General features: G+C 41.4%; 1 protein-coding gene across 1 annotated transcript; it reads left to right on the top strand.

The window, feature by feature from the left end:
- Positions 1-15: 15 nt before the first annotated feature.
- On the top strand, positions 16-27,995 carry SLC6A5 (solute carrier family 6 member 5). The gene is made up of 15 exons (XM_021299223.2): positions 16-735; positions 1,907-2,045; positions 3,313-3,444; positions 3,741-3,914; positions 4,799-4,940; positions 5,372-5,504; positions 7,610-7,744; positions 9,865-9,968; positions 12,026-12,150; positions 14,826-14,938; positions 15,217-15,348; positions 16,397-16,496; positions 21,635-21,735; positions 24,809-24,976; positions 27,144-27,995. Exons 1-15 carry the CDS (start codon positions 229-231, stop codon positions 27,297-27,299), a joined length of 2,361 nt encoding a protein of 786 aa, XP_021154898.2. The 5' UTR covers positions 16-228; the 3' UTR covers positions 27,300-27,995.

Here is a 27,995-nt window from a genome sequence, read left to right as displayed (position 1 = left end):
GGAAGGGAGCATCCTACAGTCGTGATGTGAAATCTAACGAGGTCTGGCGGCGCAGTGCTGTAAAAACACTTACTTAAACTCAAATTAGGGGTTGTATCCAGATTTTCTCGCACATGCATTTTGTGCACGAGGAAAGAAATACGTAGAATCTCTGCGGTCCCAACATATTTTTTTCTTTTGGTAAAATATGTGACGTTGTCATTTTAGGATTACGCCAGTCAAAGGGATATGAGCAGGCAGGTTGTGAACAGTCCTGAAACCGTTGCTCCTGGACCCAGTGAAGGTGCGGGAGTTGTAAGAATCAGCCCCGAAAATGAGCCGCAGAATGCCCCATCGCAAGCCCCTGCCACGATGGTGAAGCTTCCCCGATCGCTCTCTAACGACAACAAAACACTTCCCTCCGAAGAACCTAAACCAAATGGTTTTGAGAGGACCAAAGTCGGGATCTGCAAGCTCAGCAGCACCCCAGTGCAAGCCAACTCCACCCTCCGGAGGGAATCTGTGGAAACCTTTCCGTGCAAACACACCCCTGGGGCAGGGGCCGCCGGGCAAGGTGCCATCCCTCCCTGCAAAATTCCCGCTTTGCAAAGCACAGACGGGGACGCTAACCTAACCCTTGGTAAGAGCACACTGGAGCAAAACAACGCCAAAGGCGCCTGGGTGACCTTGAGCCAGAGCACCGTAGTACTGGGCACAGATGGCAACACTTCTGTTCTTCCTGGCAGAGTGGAGGGGGTAAGTTGGCTCCTTATAGGTTTCCACCCCCCCCCCCTTCCACCCCCATTCAGCTCGTGGAGTGGGAAGTCTTTGCCGCTCAGCACCGATTTAGGGTTGAAGCTCTAAAATCAGGACCAAATCAGTCGGGGATGGGGCTGTGCCACGGGGAGGGTGGAAAAGGAGGGGGAGAGAGGGTGTCAGATAAAGTGCTGTACTGCTGGCGGGTGCTAATCATGTAATATCGGTATAAACGACAATCAATAGTTCCTGGCTGATTCCCATGTGTTCACTGAGCCGTGCCCGTCAGTGTCACCCGGCTCCGGGTACGCGTGGGCGCAAACCCGCTGCGCCTCCCTGCAAGGGGCCGGGTCCTGTCCCCAGCATCAGAGGCGAACGGCTGCCCAGCTCTTCCCCTCCGCAGCCTCGGCTCCAGCCCCCGAGGGCTGGATTCCTTGGAGCCTGTAACCAAAAATGAGGCCAAATCAATCAAATCAAACCCCCCACCCAGACCCTGCGCCCAAGTAGGGGTTCTCTCTCCCTGCCCTCCTGCCTTTCTGGGTTTGCGCTGGAAGGAGGGTAGGGGGGCGGGTTTATCCTGTGAAGGCGGGTTTTACTTCGTTTGCGTGTGCCAGGGGAAAGGCCTGGGCCCCCGCGGGCTTTGCTGGGGACCGGCGGTCAGACCGTACCCGTCCAAGGGCACCGAGGGCTCCGCTCCCAGAGAGAGCGATGGGACCTCCCATACACGGGGAATTAGAGACCAGGCCACCCCCGCGAGGCCCTGTGTAAGATACCGGCACCGCCGGGAGATGCGCATTGCAGTGGCCGGAGTCTCCGGGAAGGGAACAGGCCAGCCGAGCCCTGCGCATTTCGCCCCGGGAGGAGCCAGGGAGGTTTGGGCAGGCGGGGATTGACACCCCCCCGGGCTGCAATCGCCTCCTCCCCTCTCTCGGGAGCAGCCTGAGAAAGGGCCAGGGTTTAAAAGCCCGTCTCTGTGTTCTCTGGCAGAAGAGAGCCCGGGCGGGGGCTGCAGGGTAGAGGTTTCCCCTCCCATTTCCCTCCGCCCCCCCGCCAGGTCTCCCTTCGGTGAACCCAGCAGCCGCAGCACCGCGATGCTTGTTTGCAAAAGCGGCTGTTTTCCGATCTCTCTTCATTTTTATTTTTTTCCTTCCCCTCCTTTCCCCCCTTATAGGAAGACGATGTAGGGGATGAAAATAAAGCCCGAGGGAACTGGTCTAGCAAGCTGGATTTCATCCTCTCCATGGTGGGTTATGCAGTGGGGCTGGGCAATGTCTGGAGGTTCCCGTACCTGGCCTTTAAGAATGGGGGAGGTATGATGGCTTTTTCCTGTCTCTCTACCTGCAGAACCGTGCGTGGCTGGGCCGGTCCCCGCCTTTTTGGCAGGGAGAAACACCAGGGAAACGGAGACTGGCAACTCCCTCTTGCCTGGCAAAGCCGGGCAGCAAGTCTTAGTCTGAACTGAGGTCTGGGGGCTCATCCAGACCCTCAGAGATTTAGTGAGGACCCTGGCTGGGTTTTTCTGATGTCCAGCTCTGAAAGTAGGCAAGCTCCGGCGAGATTTCGTTAAAAGGTAGCGCTTTCTTTAAAAACACCTGCAATTAATTGGTGCTGGCCGGAGAGGGACGAAAATGAAGAGCCAGGCTGATCTCGGTTGGCACAGTGAGTGCTCCCCCTTCCCCCAGTTTAAACACAATCAGGTTTGAATCCGCAACCGGTTCGGTGTGGGGGAAGTGGAGGGAGGAGGGGACGATACAAAGGAATTTCGATTCGGGAAAGTCACACGAGGACGTTTGAACCCGAGTCGAGCCGTTGTGTTATTTGGTGAAGTTTGGGGAATCTATTCTAAATCCCCCAATGAGCTGATTGAAAAGTAATCGTTTGAAATAGAGTTAGTGCTGCTCAGCAGAACAGAGGAGAAGAAAACTTAGAAGAGGAGTTGTGCCGTTAATAGGGGATGAAAAAGTTGATTTGTGGAGGTTCTCCTAACAGAGGCTCTTGTCTAAACTGACAACCGGTGGGTGTTACTGCTACAACCTACTGCAGCTGTAAACCTCTTTCCTCTGCGCAAGGCGCAAGGCAAGGAATGTTGGTGCTGTGGACATTGAAAACAGTTCTGTGGAGGCTCTAAGAGCTATTTTATGTGCGAGAACTAGCGATTTAAAACGAAAATCAATCTTTAAAACAAAAAAATGGAGATATGTGTGTTTTTTTCTTTTTTTTACACTCGAGAACTTTTAAGTGTGAGGTGTTAAAATACTAATTGAATAATAATATTGTCTCGAGCAAATGCTGGAAATGCAGAAAGCTGCTTCTCCCTGTCGGGGCTGGGGGCACCGGGGATCGATAACAAAGAGAGAAGTTTAATAGCTGTAGGTCTTGGCTACGCTGTCCCCAGTGTCACGGGCAGAAACGGACCCGTTTCGGCCCGGGGAGAGCCCGTTCCCAGCCTACCGCTGCCCCGCGGGGGTTACGCGGGGCTCTCCGCGTTCACCCCGATGTGGTGAAGGGGGAGGCGCGGGCGGCCCGCCTGTGCGCCATGATTCAGGTTGTTCTTTTCTCCCCCTCTTCCCCCCCAAGGTGCGTTTCTCATCCCCTATTTGATGATGTTGGCTCTAGCTGGGATCCCCATTTTCTTCCTGGAAGTCTCCCTGGGGCAGTTTGCTAGTCAGGGGCCCGTGTCGGTCTGGAAAGCCATCCCCGCCCTGCAAGGTGAGCGGAGCAGGAGCCGGCCCGGTTTTTGGGGAGCATGACCTGCACCCCCCTTCTTGCATGGCTTAAGCACCGCCGCCTCCCTTCGCCCCAGCTCCGCAGCGCGTCCGCAGGCGCGCAGCCGCATGCTACGGGCTATCTCGCTGGTGTTTCGGCAGCGCTAAGCGCGCAGCTTGCGCGGTGGTTGCGGGTGGATGCGCTCAGTGCCTGCGCCGCACGAAGCCGTTGCTTTGCTCCCCGCCTTCCCCCCCGGCATTAACCGCGTTATTCTCCTCTCTCCCTCTCTCTTCTCGCAGGCTGCGGCATTGCGATGCTGATCATCTCGGTTCTAATAGCCATATATTATAATATTATTCTGTGCTACACACTTTTCTACCTTTTTGCGTCCTTTGTACCTGTGCTACCTTGGGCGTCCTGTAACAACCCGTGGAACACGCCGGACTGTAAAGATAAAAACAAACTTTTGTTAGGTAAGTTGGGACAGGCGCTTTTTTTTTTCCTTTTGATTTAGTTTAATTTATTATTCCCCCCCCACCTCTTTGTGGCCGTGGTGGGTTCCAGAGCTTTCTCTGGCTCAGCTGCGCCCCTGGGAGATGCCAGCGGAAAATGCGGGTGCCCGTTTCAGCACGGAGGAACCGCCGCTTCCCCGGGCTCTTTGAAGCGATCTGCATCATATGGGCGCTTCCTCTCCTTTTATTTAAATCTTCACCGAGGATAAATGGGATATTTCAACTATAATGCTAAAAAAAGCCCAACTCTTTATATATATATATATTTCCCTGGTGAAAACTGTGTAGGGAAGAAAGCACAGAACATAATGCTGTAGTTCCCCCTGATTTTTGTTAAAGACAACTTCTTGGGCTTCAGCGGGGTTTATTTTCAACGAAAAAATACGCCAAAAAAAAAAAAAAAAACAAAAGCAAAAACCAAAAATCCCAAACAAACAACAAAACAAGAAAATAGAAATAAAAAATAAAAAAACCCAAACCAAAAGAAAACAAAACCACGACCAACCAAAAAATATAAAACGAAACCCACTTTTGCAGACGACCCCAAACATGCAATGACCTGAAAAGTAAACGGAGTAAACGCCCACCTGGAATTGATGCCGGGACCGGGTTCCCCTCCCTGCCTGACCCCGGCACCTTAAACATTTGGGATAAGGGGGGAAAATCGTGAAATGTTTTAAGACCCAGTTTTCTCAGACCATTACAGCTTATGTAAGAAAATTGTTCCAGCAATCTAAAACACAGAACAAAAGTTCAATATGTGTGACCTAATGGTTTTCATTGTCATTTTATACCCAAATTGAAAAAAATTCAGCCTTTTTTTTCCCCTTTTTTTCAATTCTTAGATTCCTGCATTGTTGGTGACCACCCAAAAATCCAAATCAAGAACTCTACTTTCTGTATGAGTGCCTATCCAAACTTGACTATGGTTAACTTCACCAGTGAAGGGAACAAAACGTTTGTCAGTGGAAGTGAAGAATACTTCAAGTAAGATCTGTCTTTGTTTGGAGACGTTATGTTAATCTTTCTGTACAACCCACTCTAGCAGACCAAACATCACTGTTTGGAAGACTAGAAGCACGATAGTTAAGGACAACAAATGATACCCATTTTTTTAATGCGTAGGAATGATGAAAGTTCAGTTTCAAACACTTGATTATTTGTGTTCTGTTCCTACGGTGCTCAGCACAGCTGGGGTGTTGGCCCATGCCTGGTATTTTTATCTACTACTGCAATGCAGATAAATAATAATACATTGTGAGCATCACTGGAACCTTCTAGAGAAACCACTGAGGACACTGAAACAAAACAAAACCACTAGAGGAATTTGCACTGAAATGCTGCCTGCAATTGCTGTCAATTTTTTTTCCTTTAAAAAAAATATTTTATTTTATTTTATTTTTTTTTTTAATTCTTAGGTACTTTGTATTGAAGATTTCAGCAGGGATTGAATATCCTGGTGAGATCAGATGGCCCTTGGCACTGTCTCTTTTCCTAGCCTGGGTGATTGTATATGCCTCCCTTGCTAAAGGAATCAAGTCATCGGGAAAAGTAAGAACAATATTTGTGATGATACATTTAGCAGAAAACTCTGTGCTGCTTCAAGGGAATCGCATTCTTGTTCAAGATGGTGAATTACTGATAATTATTTTCAGTAAATGGCTAAGTATTAGTGAAGTGACCTTTTCCTGTCAGTGTTTTCCTGTCTAGTCCAAACAAACACGCAAACAGAATTATTTTGGTTCAGGGTTTGTTCCCTAATCTTCAGTAACTTTAAAATGAGCCTTTGAGCTGTGCTCAGTGGTTGGCTGGCAAAAAGGTCCCTTCAGCAGCTTTCTCTAGTCTGTGTGGGTTTCATTAAAGTCCTGCAGTCACCTTATGTGTCACTGCAATCATGGAAATTATGATATATATCAAGGTGTTAAGTAACAGGTTTTTAAATCAGAGCTGACTTCAAATTGCGCTATGGTGAGTGTGAGCAGTGACAGTGTGTCTCCCCTTTTCCCATATTGTGTGTCATCTCTCAAACTCCTCCTTGTGGCAACCCGGCTCCTTGCTCTGTTTCTCTGGCATCTCACACATCATTCTCTCCATCGCCCTTCACATCTGCAGTTTCTGCCATGTTTCCTAATTAACAACCATGTCAAGAGGAGCATGTTCTGTTACTGACATGGAAGTACAGGCATTCAAATTGGCCAGGCAGCCAGCTGAGCACAGAAATGCAGATTTTTCTTCAGCAGCAGAAGTTTGGATGATTCTGGGTTTTTATCTTCTTTTTTTTTATTATTATTTTTCTTTTTAAACTTGCAGGAATGCAGTATCTGAGACTTCTCCATCAATGCCATTGCAATAAGCATGCAGGTTAAAATGTTAGACGAAGACATAGCTTATTTACACAGAGTGGACTGAAAAGATTAGAAAAAAAGCTGCTGCAAAATAACTGGATATTTCCTGGGATAGAGATAGTGAATGTGCAGAAATAGCTGTGTGTTTTCTAGAGTTGGGCACAGGGTTTCTGATTCCGAGCCATCTCTTCACATCCAGAAGCTGACACGATCTGTTGGGAGGGAGCTTGGGGATTAGCAGAAAAGCCAGGGGAAATTTGAGATATTTTTCCTTTTTTTCCCTACCTTAGTGTGATAGGAAAAACTGTTTCATGAAGGCCAAAGCCAAGAAACATGTGAATAACTTGGGTTTGGATGTGGCAATAGATATTTCTTTAAGTAAGTCTTAGTGGCCAAGAAAGATGTTGACTCCGTGTTGTCAGGGATCGGAACCATTTATTTATGCCCATATGAGTTCAGTCTATTCACTGCACAACAATTCATCAGGACAACAGCTTGAAACAGCAAAGAGAATGTTGGGAAAGCAGTTGGAAAAGTCACTTCAGCTCGGAGGATTCCAGACCCTGTAAAATGCAGAGGTTAATGTGAAAAGGATTTGAAATGCTTTTGGGTACAGTGTACAGCTTCACTGGCCATAATCCAGCCATTTAATTTGACCACAGAGAGAGCTCAGCTCTGTTCTGGGTAATTATTAAGACATTAAACAGGCAACCTCTGTTGTGTATTTAGACATAACGATGATTAGATCTATCTGGATTGTTCCACTGACTTTTTTAAAAGTTATTTTTTAAAAATTTATTTTTATTGGAACCATATATATTTTCATGGTGATATCTAATTATTAAGAGGTACAAACAATAATAAAAATCTTTAGGCCTAGTGAAATACAGAGAAATATATAGAAAAAATCAGAACTCTAAGTGATACTGAATGGCACTACTTATTTAGTTTCCATTGAGCTTCGTCAGTTTGCTCTGGACAAGGATCAAATGTGATATTTCCATTTAGCTCTAAATTCCTATTGTTCCTCTCCAGACTTTCTCTTCTGCTTTTTCTGATTCCTGTCTAGAATCCCAAATCTCACCTCTGTTGCTGTTGACATTATTCCTGTTTCCAGCAGCAAGAAAAGCTGTTAACTTTCCGATTTCCTGGGAAATAGCCCTGTTGTCTTTCTACTTTTATCCTCTGGCTATTGTCCCTGAGACTGAGTGATTGCTTTCTTCAGGCAGTAATGTAGCACTTGTATTTCCCTTCCCCTCTTCTTATACATCCAAATAAGCCCTTTCAATAATCTTTTCTTTGTCTGTTCAGGTGGTGTACTTCACAGCTACATTCCCATATGTAGTTCTCATCATCCTCCTTATAAGAGGAGTAACTCTGCCCGGAGCTGGAGCTGGGATCTGGTACTTCATCACGCCCAAGTGGGAGAAGCTAATTGATGCTATGGTGGGCTTACTATTGCACTTATAACTCTGCCAGGGTGAATAATTCATACAGATTTTCTATGCGCAGAGACTAATATTGTCAACTTGTTCTTCATCGTGGGTGGAATGTTGTTGCAGTGGATGTTGGTTATTTGTGCACATAACATTTTTTAGGCATATTATTCTAGATAAGGTGTGTACTTTATGTTTAGTATTTCACCTGAATCTCTCAGAGCAGGTGCATTTGGAAAATAGGGAATTAGGAAGGAAATGTACGTTTTCATACATCGGTGTCTGATGGATGCTGCCTGGACTTGAACAAGCACAAGGAGCTTTCAGTAGGTTACATAATAAATCCATCTGCATTTCTTGAGGAAAGCTCAGAAATATTTTACTAATTGAGCAAAGAAAATTGTTCTGAATAATGCAACTGAGACATTAGATTAAACACAATCAAATTGTACATCCTAATCAAAGTCCCCAGTAGCACATACAGAGAACGTCTGGGATCGTTATCCTACCTGCATTTTAAAAACAAGGCTATTTGCTGTGCAGGAGAGAACAGAATTGAGAAACTCAGTACCTGGTTTTGCTCTATAAACATTGATTGTATGAGATGGAGCTTCAGCTCTGCTTTGCCTCACTCCTGATTTCAACTGGTTCCTAAAAAGCCATTTGATGCCAACTAAGCTAACCAAATGTGTTCCAAAACCACATGGAATTGTGTTTGTGTAGACATAAATCCACCCATGGATCGTGTATTTGATGCGTGTCAGTCTGAAGTGTCTTGAGTCAGGAGACTGAATTGAGAGTTACAATTCAGACTCTTTTCTCTAGAAATTCAAGAGGCATTTTTAGCAACATCTCAGGAAATCTACTGACATTTTTTTTTTCCTTAAGAATTTTTTCCCTCTATCAATAATGATGCGATATCACACTGGTAGATTGATAATTAAAGCTGAAAGCAGTTTTCTGGATGAATTGTGCAGATCTTAATTTCCTTAATATCTCTGCAATAATGGGTATTTTGGTTCCTTGGTGGTGGGAGTATTGTATCTTGCAAACCATATGGAAATTAATTTTGCATTAAATATGAGCATTTTTGGATCCCACATTATGCAATAAAGGAGGCGAGAACTGTTGCCTTTTGCAAACTGGGGCTGTCTGAATACACTAAGTATCTGTATAACCCTGGGTAAGTGTTTGATAATATTGAGGTGAGTTTCTGGTTTTGATTTTATTTGCAGTTTTAACATGAATTAAGAGCTGTATATTATGGTCAGCTAGATGAAGGACTGACTGCTTCAAACTTGTTAAGGTATATATAGGTCCACTGTATATCTGTGCAGGGACATGTGTCTCCACTTCTCCACTGTGGAATTGAGTGGAAAATCAGACTTTGTAGGAAATCTTGTCTATAGAAATATTAATGCTTCAAACATTTTGCAAGTGATAAGTGAAACCAACTCTTTTGAAATTCCAGACAATTCAGACGTGTTTTAACTAAATGAATTTTAGGCTTTGAAGAACTTTGTTACAGAACAAACAGTTTTTAATATTTGTTTTTTAAGAGACACTTGGCTGAACTTGTGTTTCCTTCTGATGGGGGAAACTGGGTCCTGGTGTCTAAATAGCCATAACTTATGCTATGCTGTTTGACATACACCTAATGACAGAAGTTTACCTTAATTTTAATGTACTCTCACTCATACGTAGCACATGAAGCAACACTGAGGCTCTTACTTCTACCAAGAAGACAAAGTATTATTTAGGACCACTAGTGGACAAACCATCAGCATCCGATGTAGATTTTTCCTCTTGATTTATATTTTTCTTGCTGAATGTATTTCAACTGACACATGTCAAGAATATAGTTTGAATATTTGTGCCTTCTATATACAGCAAAGGTTATATTGTCGTTCTATATGGGCTCAGCAAACACAGCACTCCTCATCAAACGGGCTCTATGTGTGGCAGGGCAGGATTTTGCTTTTAAACATGTAATTGACATCCGTTGTTCTAAAGTTCATTTAAACTACTTACCTGTTAATCTCCTAACAGCAACATTTAATAGTGGTATTGATCTTTCTAATACTCTTTCCTGAAGCCGGTGCTATTTCCTCTCCTGTCCATCTTACGTAGGTTTGGAAGGATGCTGCCACTCAGATATTCTTCTCCTTATCTGCAGCATGGGGAGGTCTAATTACTCTTTCTTCTTACAACAAATTCCATAATAATTGCTACAGGTATGTAAGAGTGAAACCCACCGACCTTATTAAACAGGTCTTGCCCAAATCTGGTCATCTTAAATTTGCAGTAAAGTTGTTTGAAAACTGTATTATTTTAAATTTTTCTTTATTTATTCTTTTTTAATATGTTGGGGGTGGGGAGTTTGTGTGTGGTTTGTTTTGTTTGTTTTGTTTCTTTAATCTTTTTTGCTCTTTGTGTTCTATCTTCTCCCCAGTTACTAATCTGCTAGTCTCAAAATAAGCCTGAGGCTCATTATAGTCCCCATTGGCTCTTTAGTTTCAGAATCAGCGGTTTTAGGTTGCAAAGCAATCTGGGAAGCTGTCAGGAGCTCTGAGCAGTGGTTCATTCCAACTGTGCAACTTGGCAGCTTCTGCTGAAGAGCATCCCCTGTGCAGGATGGGCTGAGATTTGCTGTTGGGAGACACACATGAATTATGAATTCAACACCCAGTTTCTATATATATGATTCTACTCCCTCCTAATTTTTTCCATTTCCCTTATAGTGTTTTTACGTGTACAAAGTTATTGCAAGTTTCAACATTTAAAATCACTTCTCTCTGAAATTGCTGAAAGTTATTCTTGCAAGGAAAAGTCCTTCTGGTAGCATGGGATAGTTTTTCATCAAAAAGCGGGCAAGAGAAATGTCTGCAGACGGAACAAACAAACGCAAGTGGCTGTTTTATTGTCTCTAAAGCCAATCTTGTTTTTACTGGAGCAAAACATTCCTGACTCCTGCAATAGCAGATGTGCTGATTCAGGACAGACAACAGCAGCACAGGAACAGTCCCAAGGGCAGCCTTAAAAGTCTTTGCTGAATTAAGTTCTTGGGATTTGAACTCCCATATCCCATAACCTCTAAGTACTCTACACAAAATACCTTTAAAAAGAAATGTGGATTTGGATTTTAAAAAGGAATTTTAAAAGTGTTTCCCACTAGTATTCAAAAGTAATTTAATTATCCTAAAATATGGATTAAAAAGTAACAGTAACTCCCACCCAGCAATCCTTTGGGTCCAATTTTAAAAATGCTTGTCCTGGGCTTTGATTTATTGTTCGTTATTGGTAATCTACAAATACGTTCAGAATACCAGGGCAAAAAGGGGAGAAGCATCATGCTATCTTTCTGAATTAATTTAGCAATTTTTTTTTTGAGTTTGGAAAATGTTAATGAAAATTTTGAATTAAATACGTGCTAATGAAGTATAAAAATCTTACAGGTCTAATGCTAAATACACGCTTCACCTGTGTTAGAGAGGGATATGGGAGACTGAAGCAGAAATAATTAGAAAAGCTTAGTTACTTCTGATCTGGTTAATTTTACAACACATCTCGAGTACTGCAATGAAGACAGACTATTTTCCCTTTCAATTTTTATATTCATCAGATTATAATATTGCAGACAAAATTGTAGTTTTCAGCCACGTATTCATTTTAAACATCACTAAATGATCTCTAATTGCGGTAAATTTACATAAATTTGCTTCATAATGCATACCTAAAATACAGTACTTAAAATTTATCTGGGTTTTTGAACAAGATCAGCATGCGATGACTCCAAACAGAACGTTGTCTTTTTTTTCTATAGACCTGAAGAATTAACCTAATCATCCCCATTAAGAGATGCTCTGTTAGAGATTCCAGAAGTTTGCCAGCTCAGGAAGGTTCTTGACAGCTTTTCAGGTTGTAGTTTGTTCTGATCCTGACAAACAAATAGCAGAAAGAACAAGCAATTCTAGTAAAATGAAAAATAAAGAAATAAAGCAAGTGACTCGTTTGTTCCTCAGTCGTAGTAGTTAAAGGTGAAGTAGTTTGGACACATGTTTAATGAAGAAAATAATAAAAATCATATAAAGAATGTAATAATTATGGACAGGGATAATGAGGGCTGGTTTCCTATCAAGTCACATGTATTTTCCCAGTATAGCCCAGTATTCAGGTATGGATTTCTTCAGATTCCCATAACACCAACACTGGAAAATGACACCAGGGAATCCCATCCCCTCCCTTGCATGTGTTACAACAAGGTGACGTGTCTTTTGTGTTTTCTTTTCAGGGACACGTTGATAGTCACATGTACCAACAGTGCCACGAGTATATTTGCAGGCTTTGTCATCTTCTCAGTTATTGGCTTCATGGCGAATGAGCTCAAAGTGAATATTGAAGCTGTGGCAGACCAAGGTAGAGTACTTAGACACCTGCTGGCACCTTTAGCTCTGTCATTAATGATGACCTTGATGCTGGAGGTGGAAACCATGCCTTCAAAGTCGAGCAGATTAGTAAATCACTTGTATGTAGGCATTTCTGTATGGCAGAAAGTACACTGGGAAGTCAAGATATTGCTTGAAGACCACACTACGCTCATCAAAATTATTTGTAAGGAGTTAGCTTCGCTCCGGCACAGCTTCTTGACTCTACAAAGGGGTGGACAGAGGGGGCACGGAGAGACACAGCTGCTCAGGATGGTGGAGGAAACACTTGGTTCAGCTGGTTTATCTCCCTGGAGATGATAGAATATTTAGCACAGGGGGTCACAAACCCTTTCTGTTGGATGCTTGTTGGTGGCCTTTGAGTGAGTGACTGTTCACAAGCTGGAGCTCCCTGTTCCCAGCTGTTTCAGCAGCTGCTTCAGGGAATGTGAAAAGATCTGTTAGGAGAGAATCTTATTGCATGGCTGTCAGTGCACTTGTAAGAACACATTTAGGCTGTTTAAAAATAGTTCACAAGGGTGAGACTTCACTGCTCATCATGGTAGGGGAAACAAAATTTAGTCCCACAGTAGATGACGACTGTACAGTAGGCATAGAGTGAAGATTAGGGATAATTGCATACTGAGTTAGCACATTAAATTAACAGAATTAAAGATCAGACTCAGCAAGTGGGGAAAGGAGCGAGCCCTTGTCCCTGCCTACCTTTTTGTTTTTAATTCTGAAGTTGTGTTTCTCTTTGTAGTGAGGGAGATAACAGCAAAAACAATGATGATGTCCCTTCAGGTTTTTAAAATCTTGAATTAAATTGGCAACAGAAACGGGAAGGGATTTTCTTTTTTTTTTTCCTGCTAAAATATGCATCTGAAATACATAGCATTTTTTTTCATTTAGAATCTTCCTTTCAGGAAAAAAACCCCTCATGAACCTGATGAACAACTAAAACACTCTTCATGGAGGCAAAAACTGGATGAGCTATTTTTGTTCTGCTCGCACAGTTTGATTAAGAACATGCTGCAGTTGAAATATTTTAGTTATTTAAAATGAAAGTTCAATATAATTTGACTTTTTTTTTTTTTCATTTCAACACATATAGAAGCTTTGGAGTTCTCCTGGCTTTAATAGGCAGACTTTTAGAAAGTGTTCATACCCACCTAAGTCTCTGAAGATGGTGAAGATGGGAACCAGCCTCCCTGGCATGTGATGCCTTGGAGAGTTATGAGGGCCTGAGATGGACAAGTGTGCACTTTCATATTCTGTAATTAAACTTCTCCTAAAAGTGTGATTAACAGGAACTCATTATTCTGAGACTTAATTAAACTTCTACATGCACGAAGCAAGTGCACACAGAGCCCTTATGTCTAATAGTCAAGAATAAATCTTTAATCAAGAGGCGAAAGGACATGTTCATGCATATACAGTAGTTCTGTGTGCACCTTCCTGTTCCAAAAAGCCATTTTAAAGGTAGTAACACTGAGTCAGGTATAGTGTTGTGGTGTTTCTTTTTTTAAGAATGGTGTTAATTCTCATATTTGTCTTTTGTTCAGAAGGAACTCCAAACGCTTCACAAAGTTGCCCGTGGAGATTAATTCACATGCTGCTAAAACTCTGTTTTTCTGCTGTACGTGTGACAGCAACGGTTCTCTCTGGAGCAAGAACAGCGTGGGGAGCTGTAGGAAATGGGATTCAATAATCCAGATTAGAAATGGCCAGGACAAAGTGAATTTGGAGCCCCTTCTTGTGGCGTGGGCCATGGAATCGGCACAACTTGGCTCCCATTTGTATCTCACCTGACAGGAAACATCCCCCAGAGCATTTGAAGCGGATTCTCCTTTAGCTGGGATAAATGAAGGAGAAGTGCCACCTATTGTGGTGCTACTGCCACATTCATCCGGCCTTTTGTCCCAGGCAGATCTAAACATACTTGTGAAAATAACTTTTCTTTACAATCAATAAAAGTTATAGCCCAAGATATCAAACCTACAGAGAAAGGAAAATTCCTGGTTAAGGCTTTAAAAGGCCTCATCTCCTTATTTTTTTCTGCTGTGCATTATTTAAGAATTTCTTGTGGTGTCATTTGTTTTGTTCTCTTTTCTTTCTTAAAAAAATTGATGGTAGTTATTACCTTGTGTCTCGTATCAGCTCTGTGCATTCATTATGTTCTCATTTGACTGTGTACTGATGAGTTAAAGAGGAGTATTTTATTTTCTGTTCATCCTAGTTGTACTGAGGGGTGGATGATCCCTGTGTTAATCTAGGGCTGGGTTGCTAATTGGCAGGAACAGTGGTAGGAATTCAATCACAGAGCAGGAAAGAAACAGCTTCAGTACACGGTCTTTCCTTGTCTTTCATATTTGGATCTATATATTAGTATAGTGGAAAAATATGTATTCTGCAACTTGGGAAGTAGGAGCGTTTTGAAACTTACAGCAAAAATAGAAATGAGTCATGTGAGGCTAAATTCTGCAATGCTTGAATCTTTCTGTAAACAGGAGAGACTGAATCTGATATATTTTTTTTACTTTTATCGAGGAAAGTAATATCGTATTATACTTTGAAACATGACTCTTCACATCTCCCTCTTTTCCGTTCAGTCAACAATGTTAATATTATGCAAGATATCACAGCCTTTATTTTTCTCATTTTTAGGTCCTGGAATTGCTTTTGTGGTTTACCCAGAAGCCTTAACCAGGCTTCCCCTCTCTCCCTTCTGGGCTATAATATTCTTTTTGATGCTTCTGACACTTGGATTGGACACTATGGTAAACTGCTTTTGTTTCCCCTTCTTTTCCTCTTGCATTTCCTAATTATTTGTTTGGAGGGCCGTGAGATTACTCACTGTTTTCCATGTGATCAATGCTTTGCAAACAGAGGAATGAAGTAAGGCCATCGATGCTGAAATAATTTGGGTGAAGCTTTGTTGTTGACATCTGAGTGTTTAACGCCTCGGATTCAAAATAATCTTATATTCCATTATATCCAGTTGGACCACTTTGTGTCCAGTGTGCACTGAAATGACTCCTTTTATTTTGTCTTTCAGTTTGCCACTATCGAGACCATAGTGACCTCTGTTTCGGATGAGTTCCCCAAATACTTACGGACACACAAGGCACTGTTCACTCTTGGGTGCTGCATCTCCTTTTTCATCATGGGATTTCCTATGATCACTCAGGTAATAATGTTGTCTTTGAGCATCACTGTCTGTCCCCAGTCCCCCTCTGGTGGCCGTTTTCCTCCTGTGCAAGCTGCAAAAGATTAAGCTGAATTCTGCCACATGCGCAAAGACACCGAGTGAGATAAAAATAAAAGCCTTCTCTCTTCTTTTCCCCCCTTCTCCCTTCTCCCTTCTCCCTTCTCCCTTCTCCCTTCTCCCTTCTCCCTTCTCCTTCTCCCTTCTCCCTTCTTTCTCCTTCTCCCTTCTTTCTCCTTCTCCCTTCTTTCTCCTTCTCCCTTCTTTCTCCTTCTCCCTTCTTTCTCCTTCTCCCTTCTTTCTCCTTCTCCCTTCTTTCTCCTTCTCCCTTCTTTCTCCTTCTCCCTTCTTTCTCCTTCTCCCTTCTTTCTCCTTCTCCCTTCTTTCTCCTTCTCCCTTCTTTCTCCTTCTCCCTTCTTTCTCCTTCTCCCTTCTTTCTCCTTCTCCCTTCTTTCTCCTTCTCCCTTCTTTCTCCTTCTCCCTTCTTTCTCCTTCTCCCTTCTTTCTCCTTCTCCCTTCTTTCTCCTTCTCCCTTCTTTCTCCTTCTCCCTTCTTTCTCCTTCTCCCTTCTTTCTCCTTCTCCCTTCTTTCTCCTTCTCCCTTCTTTCTCCTTCTCCCTTCTTTCTCCTTCTCCCTTCTTTCTCCTTCTCCCTTCTCCTTCTTTCTTCTCCTTCTCTTTATAGATGCTCTGAGATAAATTTAAAAGACTTTGCTGTCCAATTCTTTCTGAGAATCAGACTTTTAAAGTTAATCCTTAGCCACACATGTCTAAAGCACTCACATGAGTTAGGTATTCATATAAGAAGAAAAGAATTGTACATCATACAGCCATGCACACCAGTTTTGGACACCTTCCCTCCCACATTAGGTATATACAGATAGTCTGTCAAACTGTACAGTTAATAATGAAATTCTCATCTACCGTTGATAGTCTTCAGTGTATTTTGTCCACTAATTCCTCCAGCATTATAAACTCTTAGAGATCAGCTATACACCACAAGTAATGGCTCTTTTATTCCTTTTTCTTCAGGGTGGAATGTATATGTTACAGCTTGTGGACACTTATGCAGCTTCTTACTCTCTTGTAATCATTGCCATTTTTGAGCTTGTTGGAGTTTCCTATATATATGGTAAGAAAAGATACTGCTATTGGACAGCCTATGTCAAAGTAACATTTTAGCACATGGTAAGGTAGCTGGTAATGTGAAATTCTTAAGGAAAGGAGTAACTTTTTTTTGTTTTTGTTTTTTAAAGAAAAACTCTCAGAATTCCTTTATTTTGAATGGAAGCATAAAAATGTTTAATTACTATAGGATTCCTTTATTAACATGTATTCAAAAGACTTTCATAGGGTCTAATGTCCTTTTCCCACCAAGAGCTTAAAACCAATGCCAAAAACTGAGTATAAGAACAGACCAAGCATTTAGTGACACTTCTCCAGGGGCTCTTTCACACTCCAACGGTTTAGGGTTAGATACTACCTGAGGCAGATGTGGTATCTTTGCATTTAACAACTTTTGAAGGATTTATTTTCCACGTACACATCCAGCTTTCCCTTTAGCCCATCTGTCCGTAACACAGAATCAAGACTATGCAGCCGCTCAGACTGATTAGTTATGCACAGTAGCAACACCAATTATGTCAATCCATGTTGATGTACATTAAATTATAAGGAAGATCCTCAGGTAATATAAAGCAGCACAATTACCTTGGTGCTACTGTAGCTACATCAATTCATATCAGCTGGTGATTTGCTCCCAAACTCGTCCAGGGCTTTTAGGAGATTGATTCTTGGAAATGTGTGATCTCAGATAGTTGTGGTGGGAAACGTGAAGATCTCCCTACATAACAGATGATTAATTTATATCTAGAGTGTGGTGGTGCCACGTAAGACTTGTCTTTAAAAGCAAAGGAAGATCTGAATGTCAGTGTTAAAGACAACAAAGATAAGACTGTTTCTCTTGTTGCTATGGGCAGGAAGCAATTATATATTTTATGTCAGCTAGACAAAACCAATCCCAAGATGTTCTGTTGAAGATGCACATTAGGAGCATGATCTTAGGCTCTAGTCCTGTGCACTGGATACTGAAATCTACCTACATTGTGGGGTCCACGCTGTAATATTAAGGCATTAAAAAAAATTGTGTGTAATTCAAAACATACAGAATTTGTTGCTCTTGCTTGAGAAACAAGTGTTATAGACACGACAGGGAATCAGCCCTTCCTTGTTTCCTCTAATTTCATGGAAATAGAGAAGTGTATTTTATAACCAGTAACATCCAGGCTTGAGTGGTTTGTAAACTGAGTCAGATGTGATCTAGTGAGGAAATGTTACAGAACACAACAGGAAAAGTGAAAGCACTGAGAGAAAAGTTGATTTAGATTGATCACGGTTTGGTTGATCAAAATATTTGCTGTTTTTCATGTCCCTGAAATGTAAGTATTTTAATTAGAGTCAGTTTAGAAGTGTAATCTCTATGAGTGAAATTACACTGGTAACTGCTATCAACTTTACATTCAACCAGTCATCTCAAAGGACCTGAGTGTGATGCTTTGAGGTATCTCCTTAAGTCCAGAGATGGATTTTGAGGGTTATTTAGCAGAACTCCTGGTTTGAAAAATCAATGCTGGCAAGTTTTGCCATTGCTCTGTGCTTCCTTTTCCATGAAGACCCACAACCTTTGCCCATTCCCTTCCCCAGTGACTACCAGGTTTAGCATTTACCTGTTCTTCTGGAAACCCCACCAGGTACATGTCATTTGAGACATTGTATCTGGTTATCATACTGACCAGTTTCCCAGCTTACCTAAAAATCAATACAATTCCATAAGAGTTGATGAGTGGGAATGCTCAAGAAGAGTATCAGGGTTTCATTATTTTTTATCCCTTCTTCCTCCTCATCTTTTTGCTGGGATCATGCCTGAAAAAGGCTGCACTAAAGCCCTAGATGTGGTCACTCTTCCTTGCCAGCATTATCCACAGCATCACCTGGTCTCTGCCAAAAAGGTTGTCCCCTTTAAAGCCATTGCATTCTTTGTTCTGGATGCTTTTAAAGCAGGATGAATGTAAACAGGGAGGAAATTTCTGGCTCTGTTCCTCCTCTGAACACTGTGTGGCAGAAGCACCACAAACCTGCCTCTGTGGAACAACATCTTAATCAGCTTCTAAGTAAAATTGTTCTGGCTAGTGCCTGCTTTGGCCAACAAATTCAGTATCCCTTAAAATATTAGCTTATATGAAAACCATAAACTAATACAGAAATAGTTATAGCACTGCAAAGGAAGGACTTGAATAGAGAAGAACTTTTTTTGGAGTTACCTATTACTTAAACGTAATCAGACTTGGGAAAGTCCTGCTGATTACAAATCATTCTTCCCGTGCTTTCTGTACAAACTGATTGTTAATCAGCGGAAGTTAGTAAAGCCTTTGGTATAAACTATTTCAAAGAGTGTTCCCTGGAATTAACCTTTTGCTAGACTAAAGAGCTTCCAGTCTTTTAGACAAAAAAGGGTTACTTTACAATCATCATCCGCTGGACTAATGTATTGTAGCCGCTTCTGCTGCATTAAAGCTACTTTTCTAAGGACTGTTCATAGCAATACAGCTTGTATATTTGTGATTTGCATGTTGTAAACACAAGTGAAGCTGCTGCTCTTGTTATATTCCTTCAAGTAGTGCTTAAAATTGGCATGATATATTTTCAAGCTCTGACAAGTGCTGTTTTACACTCCACTGGCACCTTTCTCCATACACATGTACTCTTCATGGCAAGCAGGTTGGCACAATAGTGGCAGGTGCTTTTATGATGAAATAAATCTGTCTTTAGTTCTTGTTACATGTTCTGCTTGCTGAGCTCGTTGAGATTTTTAAATTGAAAAGAGGCACACTTGGTTATTTCCTTGCAATCATTTATTTTTTCGGTAGAGTCAGTGCTACATAATCCAGCCAAATTCTGCTTTTATTTCACATGCTGGTGTAGCTGTTTATTCTCCAGTTGTTTGGATTATGATGCATGATTAGTAAATAATAGCCTAGAGCTGTGGATATTAATTTAATCATCAGCATAATTCCCACTGTTGCATTTTGTAACATGAAGCTAAACACAAAGATCTTTGTGCTTGACTGAAACGCTGTTGGAAACTGAAAATGTACAACCTTCACTTTGTTCATGCTCCCTCAACATCTGTTTTTTGGCAGTCTGTTGTTGGGAAAGTTTGTCATCAGGCTGAGTGGAAACCGCTGCAGTGTATTTGTAGAAAGTGCTAGTAATTTGGAACATTCTATCTCTAGTAGAATATTGTCTGCCTAGCTTTGCATTCTCCTTTTTAATGGATTTGATACCTGCAGCACCCGCGAATGCATCATACTGCTTTAGAGAGCAGACACTGAGATATGGAATATCATGTATTGTTTATTTCCCGAAGTTATTCAGCAGGCCTGACTGATCTGAGAGGGAGAACAGATATACTGAGATTTAATTGTCATTCTGTTAAGTAAAGCATCTTCCTTTTTTTTTTTTTCCTGTGGAACTTGACAATCCTGTTTTCAGTCTTCCACTGGGAAAGAGATGAGTACTGTGTAATCCCTCTATCTGTTTACATGCATTTGACTCCTGAACTGCTAATATTTAAAAGTGCCTTAGACTGTGAATATCTACTGACAATTCCAAGAAGGGACTACATTTTTTAATTGGAGTTTCAAACAAATCTGTGCAGGTTTGCATGAAGCTTGCACAGATTTTGGAGGCGGAAGCCCCGATAACTGTCCAGTTCAGTATAACTCCTTCGCAGCAACAAGTGTGGTTGGAGTAAAGACATTCAGATGAGCTTTAAACTTTATGGAAAGACCCTTCAGCCTGTACCTTGTGCTGCTGAAGGGACCAACCCTGTGTGAGCACCTCCCAGGTAGCTCAGTGCAAATGGTGCCCTGAACTGTAATAAGAAGGTATTATAAATAAAACATTGGGGTAAATAATTTGGTTGCAGCAAAGATCCCCTTTTAGGTCCATAACACGGTGACCTGGGGGGTTATGGTTGATCCAGGCATACAGGGCTCTGCTACAAAATGGAGAAGCAGATGGTGGGTCAGATGGGTGTGGAAATACAGTGATTCCATGAGTCATAAAAATTACATGTGTTTTACAGAGAAGAGGGTTTCTGAAGAACAGCATTTGCTGTATTCAGTAGAAAAGAGAAAAAAAGGGAGAGAAATTACAGTTACAGGAAAAAAAATGACATCTGGGTCAGTTTTCTAAGCTTTCATCTACTGCATGTTGTACTTTTCCCTTCCTCTAAACACAGCTCTTACAATACCATCTTCTTGTTTAATTTATGTATTTTTCTTCTGTATTTCTTATAATAACTCATTTTTTAAGCTTTTCTCTGACATGCTATCTGCCTGAACCAGCTTAGTCTGTGCTCACCCTCTGAGCTGGGCCTTTAGGGCTGCCCTAGCACCCTTTATCCCTCCTGCAGTCCTAAAGGTGCATCAGAAGACACTGAATAATGAACCATTGTTATTTTTTCCTTTCTTAATTCTTGGAACAGTCAGGTGGGTAGATTTATTTCTCCTTGACATCAACAGAAAGGCTTCAAAATTAGGTGGATCAAGCCTGGGGTTGATCCTTTCTTATATATCTTTTTATCCATGTCTTGCATCTTTTTATCAACTCCAGTAGCTTCATAGATGCAATCAGTACAATGATCTGAGGAATGAATATGTCAGTCAATCTGTTTGTTCAAACAGTATCAAATAGAATTCAAAATAGTTACAGGTGTTCGCTAATAATTCCAAGTATTGCTTAAATATCAGTTGAAAAATATCAGGCCATTATCAGTTTCACTGGTAAGTGATACAGTTGTACCCCAGTTATGTAGCTGGTCTAGAGAAGCTCAGATATTGTCCATGCTGAAACAGGTGTACAGATGTTAATTAAGTTTATCTTCACAGCAAACTATAACAAGTAGGCACATAATTGCACCTAACCCGTACATACTATTTATGCTTTAATCTGAAACATACTGAACACTTAGTCTCTATGTAAAAGCTCGGTTTTGCTTTAATCCTTAGGAAGCAAATATTTTCATTAGAATCCTTCCCACCATAACAGTCTAATTTTTGACTGTGTCATTAGATCCTCCACTGAAATTTTCAACCAACAAATCAGTTTGTTTTTTCTAATGAGACACAAGGAATGTGACAAGAGCGATGTTGTAAATAGCAGCTGGTTTCTTTCACACCTAATTGCATTTACATTTGCTGTTCACAGGATTGCAAAGATTTTGTGAAGATATCGAAATGATGATTGGATTCCAGCCGAGTAAATTCTGGAGAGTCTGTTGGGCATTTGTGACCCCAACTATTTTAACAGTAAGAACAAATATTTTTTAAGATATCTTCTCTAAAGAGTTTTGTTGTTCTTTCTTCATCATTCATGATGTTTCTGAGTGGTAGTAGTTAGATTTTGGATGCTGAGACCTAGACACACACATGTGTGTGCACATGTGTTCTTGTATGTGCATGTAGCAGACAAAACAGATCATAGCTAATGGTATTTTTGGAAGAGATGGATGGTGATTATCCAAGTGTTGCTGTGGTAGCCTGTCCCTGCTTGTCCAAAGTGCTTGTATGGCATATTGCAGTATTTTTTATTATTGTATATGTATGTGTGTGCAATATATTTGTACACATATATGTAACTAGGGAGAGGAAATTACATTATTCTCCTCTCTGTCCCCAGGCTGAGCTGAGGAAAAAACATTTATTGAGTCATAAACTAATTGAACAGACACGCTTTGGAAAGTTTTACATGGAAATTTGAATGACAAAGTTTTAGGCACGAAGATGGAGCTATTTTAGCAAAGGTCGAAATAACGATGAGCTCCATAACAAATAGAAATCCCTTCGGTTTCCCTAAAAAAAAAAAAAAAAGAAAAAGAAGAAAAATAGGGGAAGGGAAAAAAAAAAAAAAAGGAAAAAGCAAAAGAATAGGGGGAAAAAAACTAATAAAGGAAAACCGGGGCTTCTGTTTCCAGGCTCCGGAGCCGCAGGGGACGCGGCCGCTTCCCCGTGGCCACCAGCAGGGGGCGCTGGCGGCGCGCTGTTAATTTTTGTGTGTGTTGTTTTAATTTATTTTATTTTTAATTTGTATTTCCACCCCGTAAGCGTAACGCTTCACTTCAGATTTAAATCTCCATTTAATCTCAAAGATAGCACGTTCTCAATTCTCCTAGCGCTATGCATTTTTTTTTTTCAAGTCCAAGAGTCCAAGTCTAATAACCATATCTACATTTAAAGCCTGGCTCTCTAACACACTGTCTCCTTTATATTTTAACCTAAGTGCAGATACAATCTTTCATTGCATATCATGTTTTGGCACAAGAAGGAAATCATTCTTGCAGCCATTTCAAAAGCCTTGAGCTTGATAAGTCTGTATAAAAGCACCGAGCCTTCTTTCAGCCGGATTTTCTGTTTGAGAGCAGGTACTTCAGTCTGTGAGTCCTCAGATCCGGGCCATGAGTGCAGCAAGAGGATCAGGGCTGTAGAAACTCTGCATTTCACAGCAGTGCTAAATAGTTCTTATGGGTATTCATAGACAGAGGCTGAGGGAGCTGGGGTTGTTTAGTCTGGAGAAGAGGAGGCTTAGAGGTGAGCTCAGCACTCTCTAGAACTACCTGAAGGGAAGTTCTAGCCAGGTGGGAATTGGTCTCTTCTCCCAGGCATCAGCAATAGGACAAGGGGGCATGGGCTTCAACTCTGCCAGGGGAAATTTAGGCTGGCTATTAGAAAGCAATTATTTGCAGAGAGAGTGGTCAGGCACTGGAATGGCCGCCCAGGGAGGTGCTGGACTCACCGGCCCTGGAGGTTTTTAAACTGAGACTGGACATGGCACTTAGTGGCCATGACTGGAGTTGGACCAAGGGTTGGACTTGATGATCTCTGAGGTCTTTTCCAACCCAGTCGATTCTGTGATTCTGTGATTTTTAGGTACAGATAAGAAAAGTGACTCGAATTTCTGAAAAGACTAATTTTGAAACAGTAAATATAGTGTCAGCTGGGTGGGGCGAAGCACCAAAATGGTGACTCTTTAGTCCCTTTTGGTATTTTTAATTCAGGAATGAGGGTTTTTTTTTGCCTGAAAACTGAAAAGGTTTAGTTTTTGTGGACAGGAATGCATGTGCAAAGGGACTAGGGAGTGTGGGCGGACTCCGCAAAATCTTGAGTTGCAAGGAAAAGAAACTTGCTACAATGAGAACGATGTCTCCAATGGGCATAATGAAGATATTTCACCTTCTTGCACAGATTTGCTTTTCTAATTGTCTTCACTGAAGAATATTATTGTTGTGCATGAAAAACAGGTAGATATGTCTTACCTATCCAGTGGTAATTGTTGTTTGATTGTGACAATATATAGGTACAGTTTGTAAATCCGTTTTTAAAAGTTTGAAGACAAAGCCCAGTTTAATCTATAGTATTAGGCTAACATCAATAGCAATGTGTTTTTTCTCTTGTTAAAAACAAAAGCGTGTGCATGTGGGGTTTTTTATATCTTTTTGTCTTCCAATGGTTGTGTTCAAGATGTTGCCTTAGACCCATTGTTACGCTTTTGTACAAATTGCTCGGTTCCTTTGCTGATCATATTCACACTCTTAGTGATCACAACCAGGGAATAGGAAATTATGTTGTCTCTTGAGCAAAGCAAATTTGGAAAGCAAACAAAGTCACTTCAAACTTGCATGTTCTGTTGTTGTTCCCTCCAAATGTAATATTTAGTGAACTTATGGTGAGAAATAAATTGACACTGATCAGTGGTAATGCAATTTTTATGCAATGGAAACAGACAAAGCAAAACCAAGCAATACATTCTTGTCTGTTATTGCCTCTGTAAAGCTAATATTTGATACATTTGGATAGTCCAATATTAGACTTTCAATTACTCCACATCTCTGAAAATAAAACTGATCATTTTTATACGTGCCTTCACCTAGCTATACTGCTATAAATCTTCTGTGTGCAATTATGGCGAGCACAGGCATTTCCCAAAAGTTACTGAATTATGCACAAATGTAAGCAGATATATTGCTATTCATACAGTAAGTGAAATGGAGTAACTTAGCATAATCACATTAGGTAAAACTGCCAATAGACCATGTAATAAAGCATGTTACTCTAGGGGCAAGATTCTAATTCCAATTATTCTGGCATAAATACAGTGATTTTTGTGGGATTTTGCAAGATTTGCATGGAACTCATTAGATTCAGACTCTGACCTGTTTATTACAGCTTGTGGGAGCACCCTGCCTGAGGTGTATGTACTTTATATACTTTTATCTGTATTCCATATATACCAACTCTGTGTGTGGATACCTACCATTTGTTGCGTAGCAGGCTCGTTTTGCTTATTCAAACATGTTGATTTTTTGCTTTCCTTCCTTGTTTCCAGTTTATTCTTTGCTTCAGTTTTTACCAATGGGAACCGATGACTTATGGAGCTTACCACTATCCTGGTTGGTCCATGGTGCTCGGGTGGCTGATGCTGGCCTGCTCTGTTATCTGGATCCCAGTTATGTTTGTGATAAAAATGCATCTGGCTCCGGGCAAATTTATTGAGGTAACACTTCTGTCTTTTTTTTAGCTGCTTTAAAATATGGTCACAGGAGACTGTTTTATTTTACATTGATTTTTGTGGTATTGAATGTCTAATAGTGCTAAGATTACTTTCTGGTAAGCTAGTTGTTGTGTTGCAAAGAGATGCTCGGTTGATTTAAAATGCAGACTTGCTATCCCCATTCCTCGAAAAAATGCTCCTAAACTGTTAAGTGATTGCTTTTATGAGAACTAGGAGGAGTTACAGATTTCATAAGCCACGGTGTGGTGTTACTGAGAGAAAGTTGTTCTCCTGGCTCCGTTGGCCTTTTGGCAAACGCCATGTGTAGGTGTAGGAAGCACCAACTGCTGGTGTGAGTTGTGTGGCAGCGAGCCCAGCAGTCACTGCTGGGAGACGAAAATCAGGAGTCGCCTGTTTGCGAGGTGGTTGGGTACCCGAGTCATCTGGGATGCGCTCCAGGAGGTTGTGCCACTTGATAAAGGCCAGGAATAAGACACATGAAAAGATCTCGCGCTCTATAGCTCAAACTACTCAATATAATGCTTTGCTGGCAATCTTTCTTCTACCCCTCCTTCATCTCTTTATTTTTCTTGGTTAAGCTGGTCCTAAAATTCTAAGTGGTGCTTTCTTTTTATGCTGCTTTTGTTTATTTTGTAAATCAAGTTCTTGCTGGCCACTCCCGCTGTTCCCATCCCATTGGCTTCTCGGCTCCTTGCCATGTCTTTCTCATGTCAGAATTTCATCCCTTCGTTGCATTCCCCTTGTCATCTGAAGAAGTTCAATGGTCTTATTTTTGGCCTTTGAGGCTTGTTTAGTTGTGTCCTCTCCTCGCTGCTGGTGCTGCTCCCTCCTCAGGATAAGGAACAGACACTCGCCACCTCTTTTCACAATCACTTCTGCAGCTCAGCTCTCCTGCAAAACCCATCAGGGCTGTTACACGCCTCAAAAATGAAAAGGAGAGAGAAAATGTACTAAAATAGAATAATCTTTTTGTCTCTCAATATGTCATACTATGCACGCCCAAGGGAAAAGCCCGTGCTTTTCTGCTTCACGTGGAGCAAAGGAGTTTAATATGAAGTGGTGGGACATGCCGGGGAGAACATCTGAATACATGGTTGGCACAAGGCAACGAGGCCACTTATCTAAAGGGCCATTCAGCCCTTGCGTGGAGCACGTTGGAGTGTGTAGGTCAGGAGACAACTGCTCCTACTGGAAACGAGCTAATGTGAAATTAGACTGACTTGTTCATCATCTCATGAGTTTCTCACATTGAGACAAATTGTTCTATTTCAAGTCTTCTAACTTTTATGCGTAGTACTGGCATATGTATTGCTGCAAAAATAGGGTGCAGTCTTTACTGCCCCCCAGTAAGTGCACCCAAAGAAACGCCAAAATTTGGGTCTGTTTTGAAGGGGCTTTTGCTGAAGCTATTTCAGCTGTAGCCTGGTATTTCCTGAATACAGAGTCTGTTGCATAAAATTATTATGGTTGATTAGGGAGGTAAGAGTTGCAAACTGGTAATTAAGCAGAGATTAAAATAACTGAGATAGAGGTCTGATTCACTTTATTAGGTAATAAACATATAATTGTTCCCTCTTAAGTCATCAGAAATATGTTTTCTTTCCTTTTTATCTGTAAACGCGCCAATCAAATTATATATTTAATAAAGAAGTCAGCGGAAAGATTAGGACATGTTTGTTGTTTGCCAGGTTAATGTTCTCCTATTTCTTTATTTCCTGCAGATAAAAATGAAACATTTTTTTATCTCAAAATTAAAATCTTTGCTCATTCATAGCAATGTATTTCTTTTTGGTCGTTTGTATACCTTTGGGAAATATGCTAACCAGAAATCCAATTATTTTAATGCATTTACTCACTGCTTAGACCACTGGGCTAAGTAATTGTGCACATGTCCTTCAGTAAGTGAGCCTCACAATCTGTAGCTGTGGTTCTGAGCTCCCCTCATACGGTGCAGGGGAGAATGTATAATTAAAATCTGGGCACTTTATCCTCTATTAATCTTGCAAACTTTGTGCAAAACAAACACGGAGCAGTGGAGCATTGCAGGGCCATCATCAATAATCTCAAATGAGCCTATCCTCATTTCTCCTGCCTTGTAATTCTGCTCTGTAACTTTGAATGAAACTCTCTTTTTCTCTCCCCATTGCAGCGACTCAAGTTGGTGTGCTCTCCGCAGCCAGACTGGGGTCCGTTTTTGGCCAAGCACCGCGGTGAACGTTACATGAACATGATTGACCCACTGGGAACCTCTTCCCTGGGACTTAAACTGCCAGTGAAGGATATAGAACTGGGGACACAATGCTAATAATTATCACATGCGTGGCGATAACATTGTCAGACTTTTCTGCTTTATTCATTTATTTTTTTTCATTTTGTTTTGCCACTGTTTCTTTTCTTTTTCGCAGTGCCTGGAAGTGGTTGCTCAGGACAGTAGGATCTCCTGTTGCATGCCATAAGGAAGACCTATCGAGACCACTTCCAGGTGCAGGGGATGCCCATGACGTGTTCTGTACCCGGTGAAATAGCAGAAGCGTATTGTGCGGTGGGTGACATTGCAGATTTTTTCAGGCCGTGTAGGAATAAACAAAACACAAGGGAAAAATCTTATAAGGAACTGAAGTGTGCAATCTGACCTGTTCCACACAAGCAGCCTTGTAACAGGTAGCTGTGATGGGACAGGGGTTTTGTTACCAGTGTAATCAAAGGGAAGTTCAGCCCTTGGAAGGGATGGAAGTGAGCAAAGAAGGGGATCTCCTGCAGTCCTGGTAGAAATCCAGAATAAGGCTCTCGTAGCAAGCGGGGTCGCTTTGTCTACACTGACAGCAGACCCTGACTCGTGTCTGTGCAATTCTTCTATGATTTACACTAACTTTGAGGACTTGTTATCTAAATGAGCAGAGACCCTTTAAACAGCACACCAGGAAGCAATATGTGGGATCAGAACAGAAACACCATGATCCATTTGATCTTTTCAAGTAGAAAAATAAAAATGTAAAGAACT

The sequence above is a fragment of the Columba livia genome, chromosome 5, assembly GCF_036013475.1.
Source record: "Columba livia isolate bColLiv1 breed racing homer chromosome 5, bColLiv1.pat.W.v2, whole genome shotgun sequence".
NCBI lineage: Eukaryota > Metazoa > Chordata > Aves > Columbiformes > Columbidae > Columba > Columba livia.
This window is presented reverse-complemented; position numbering and strand designations above follow the sequence as displayed.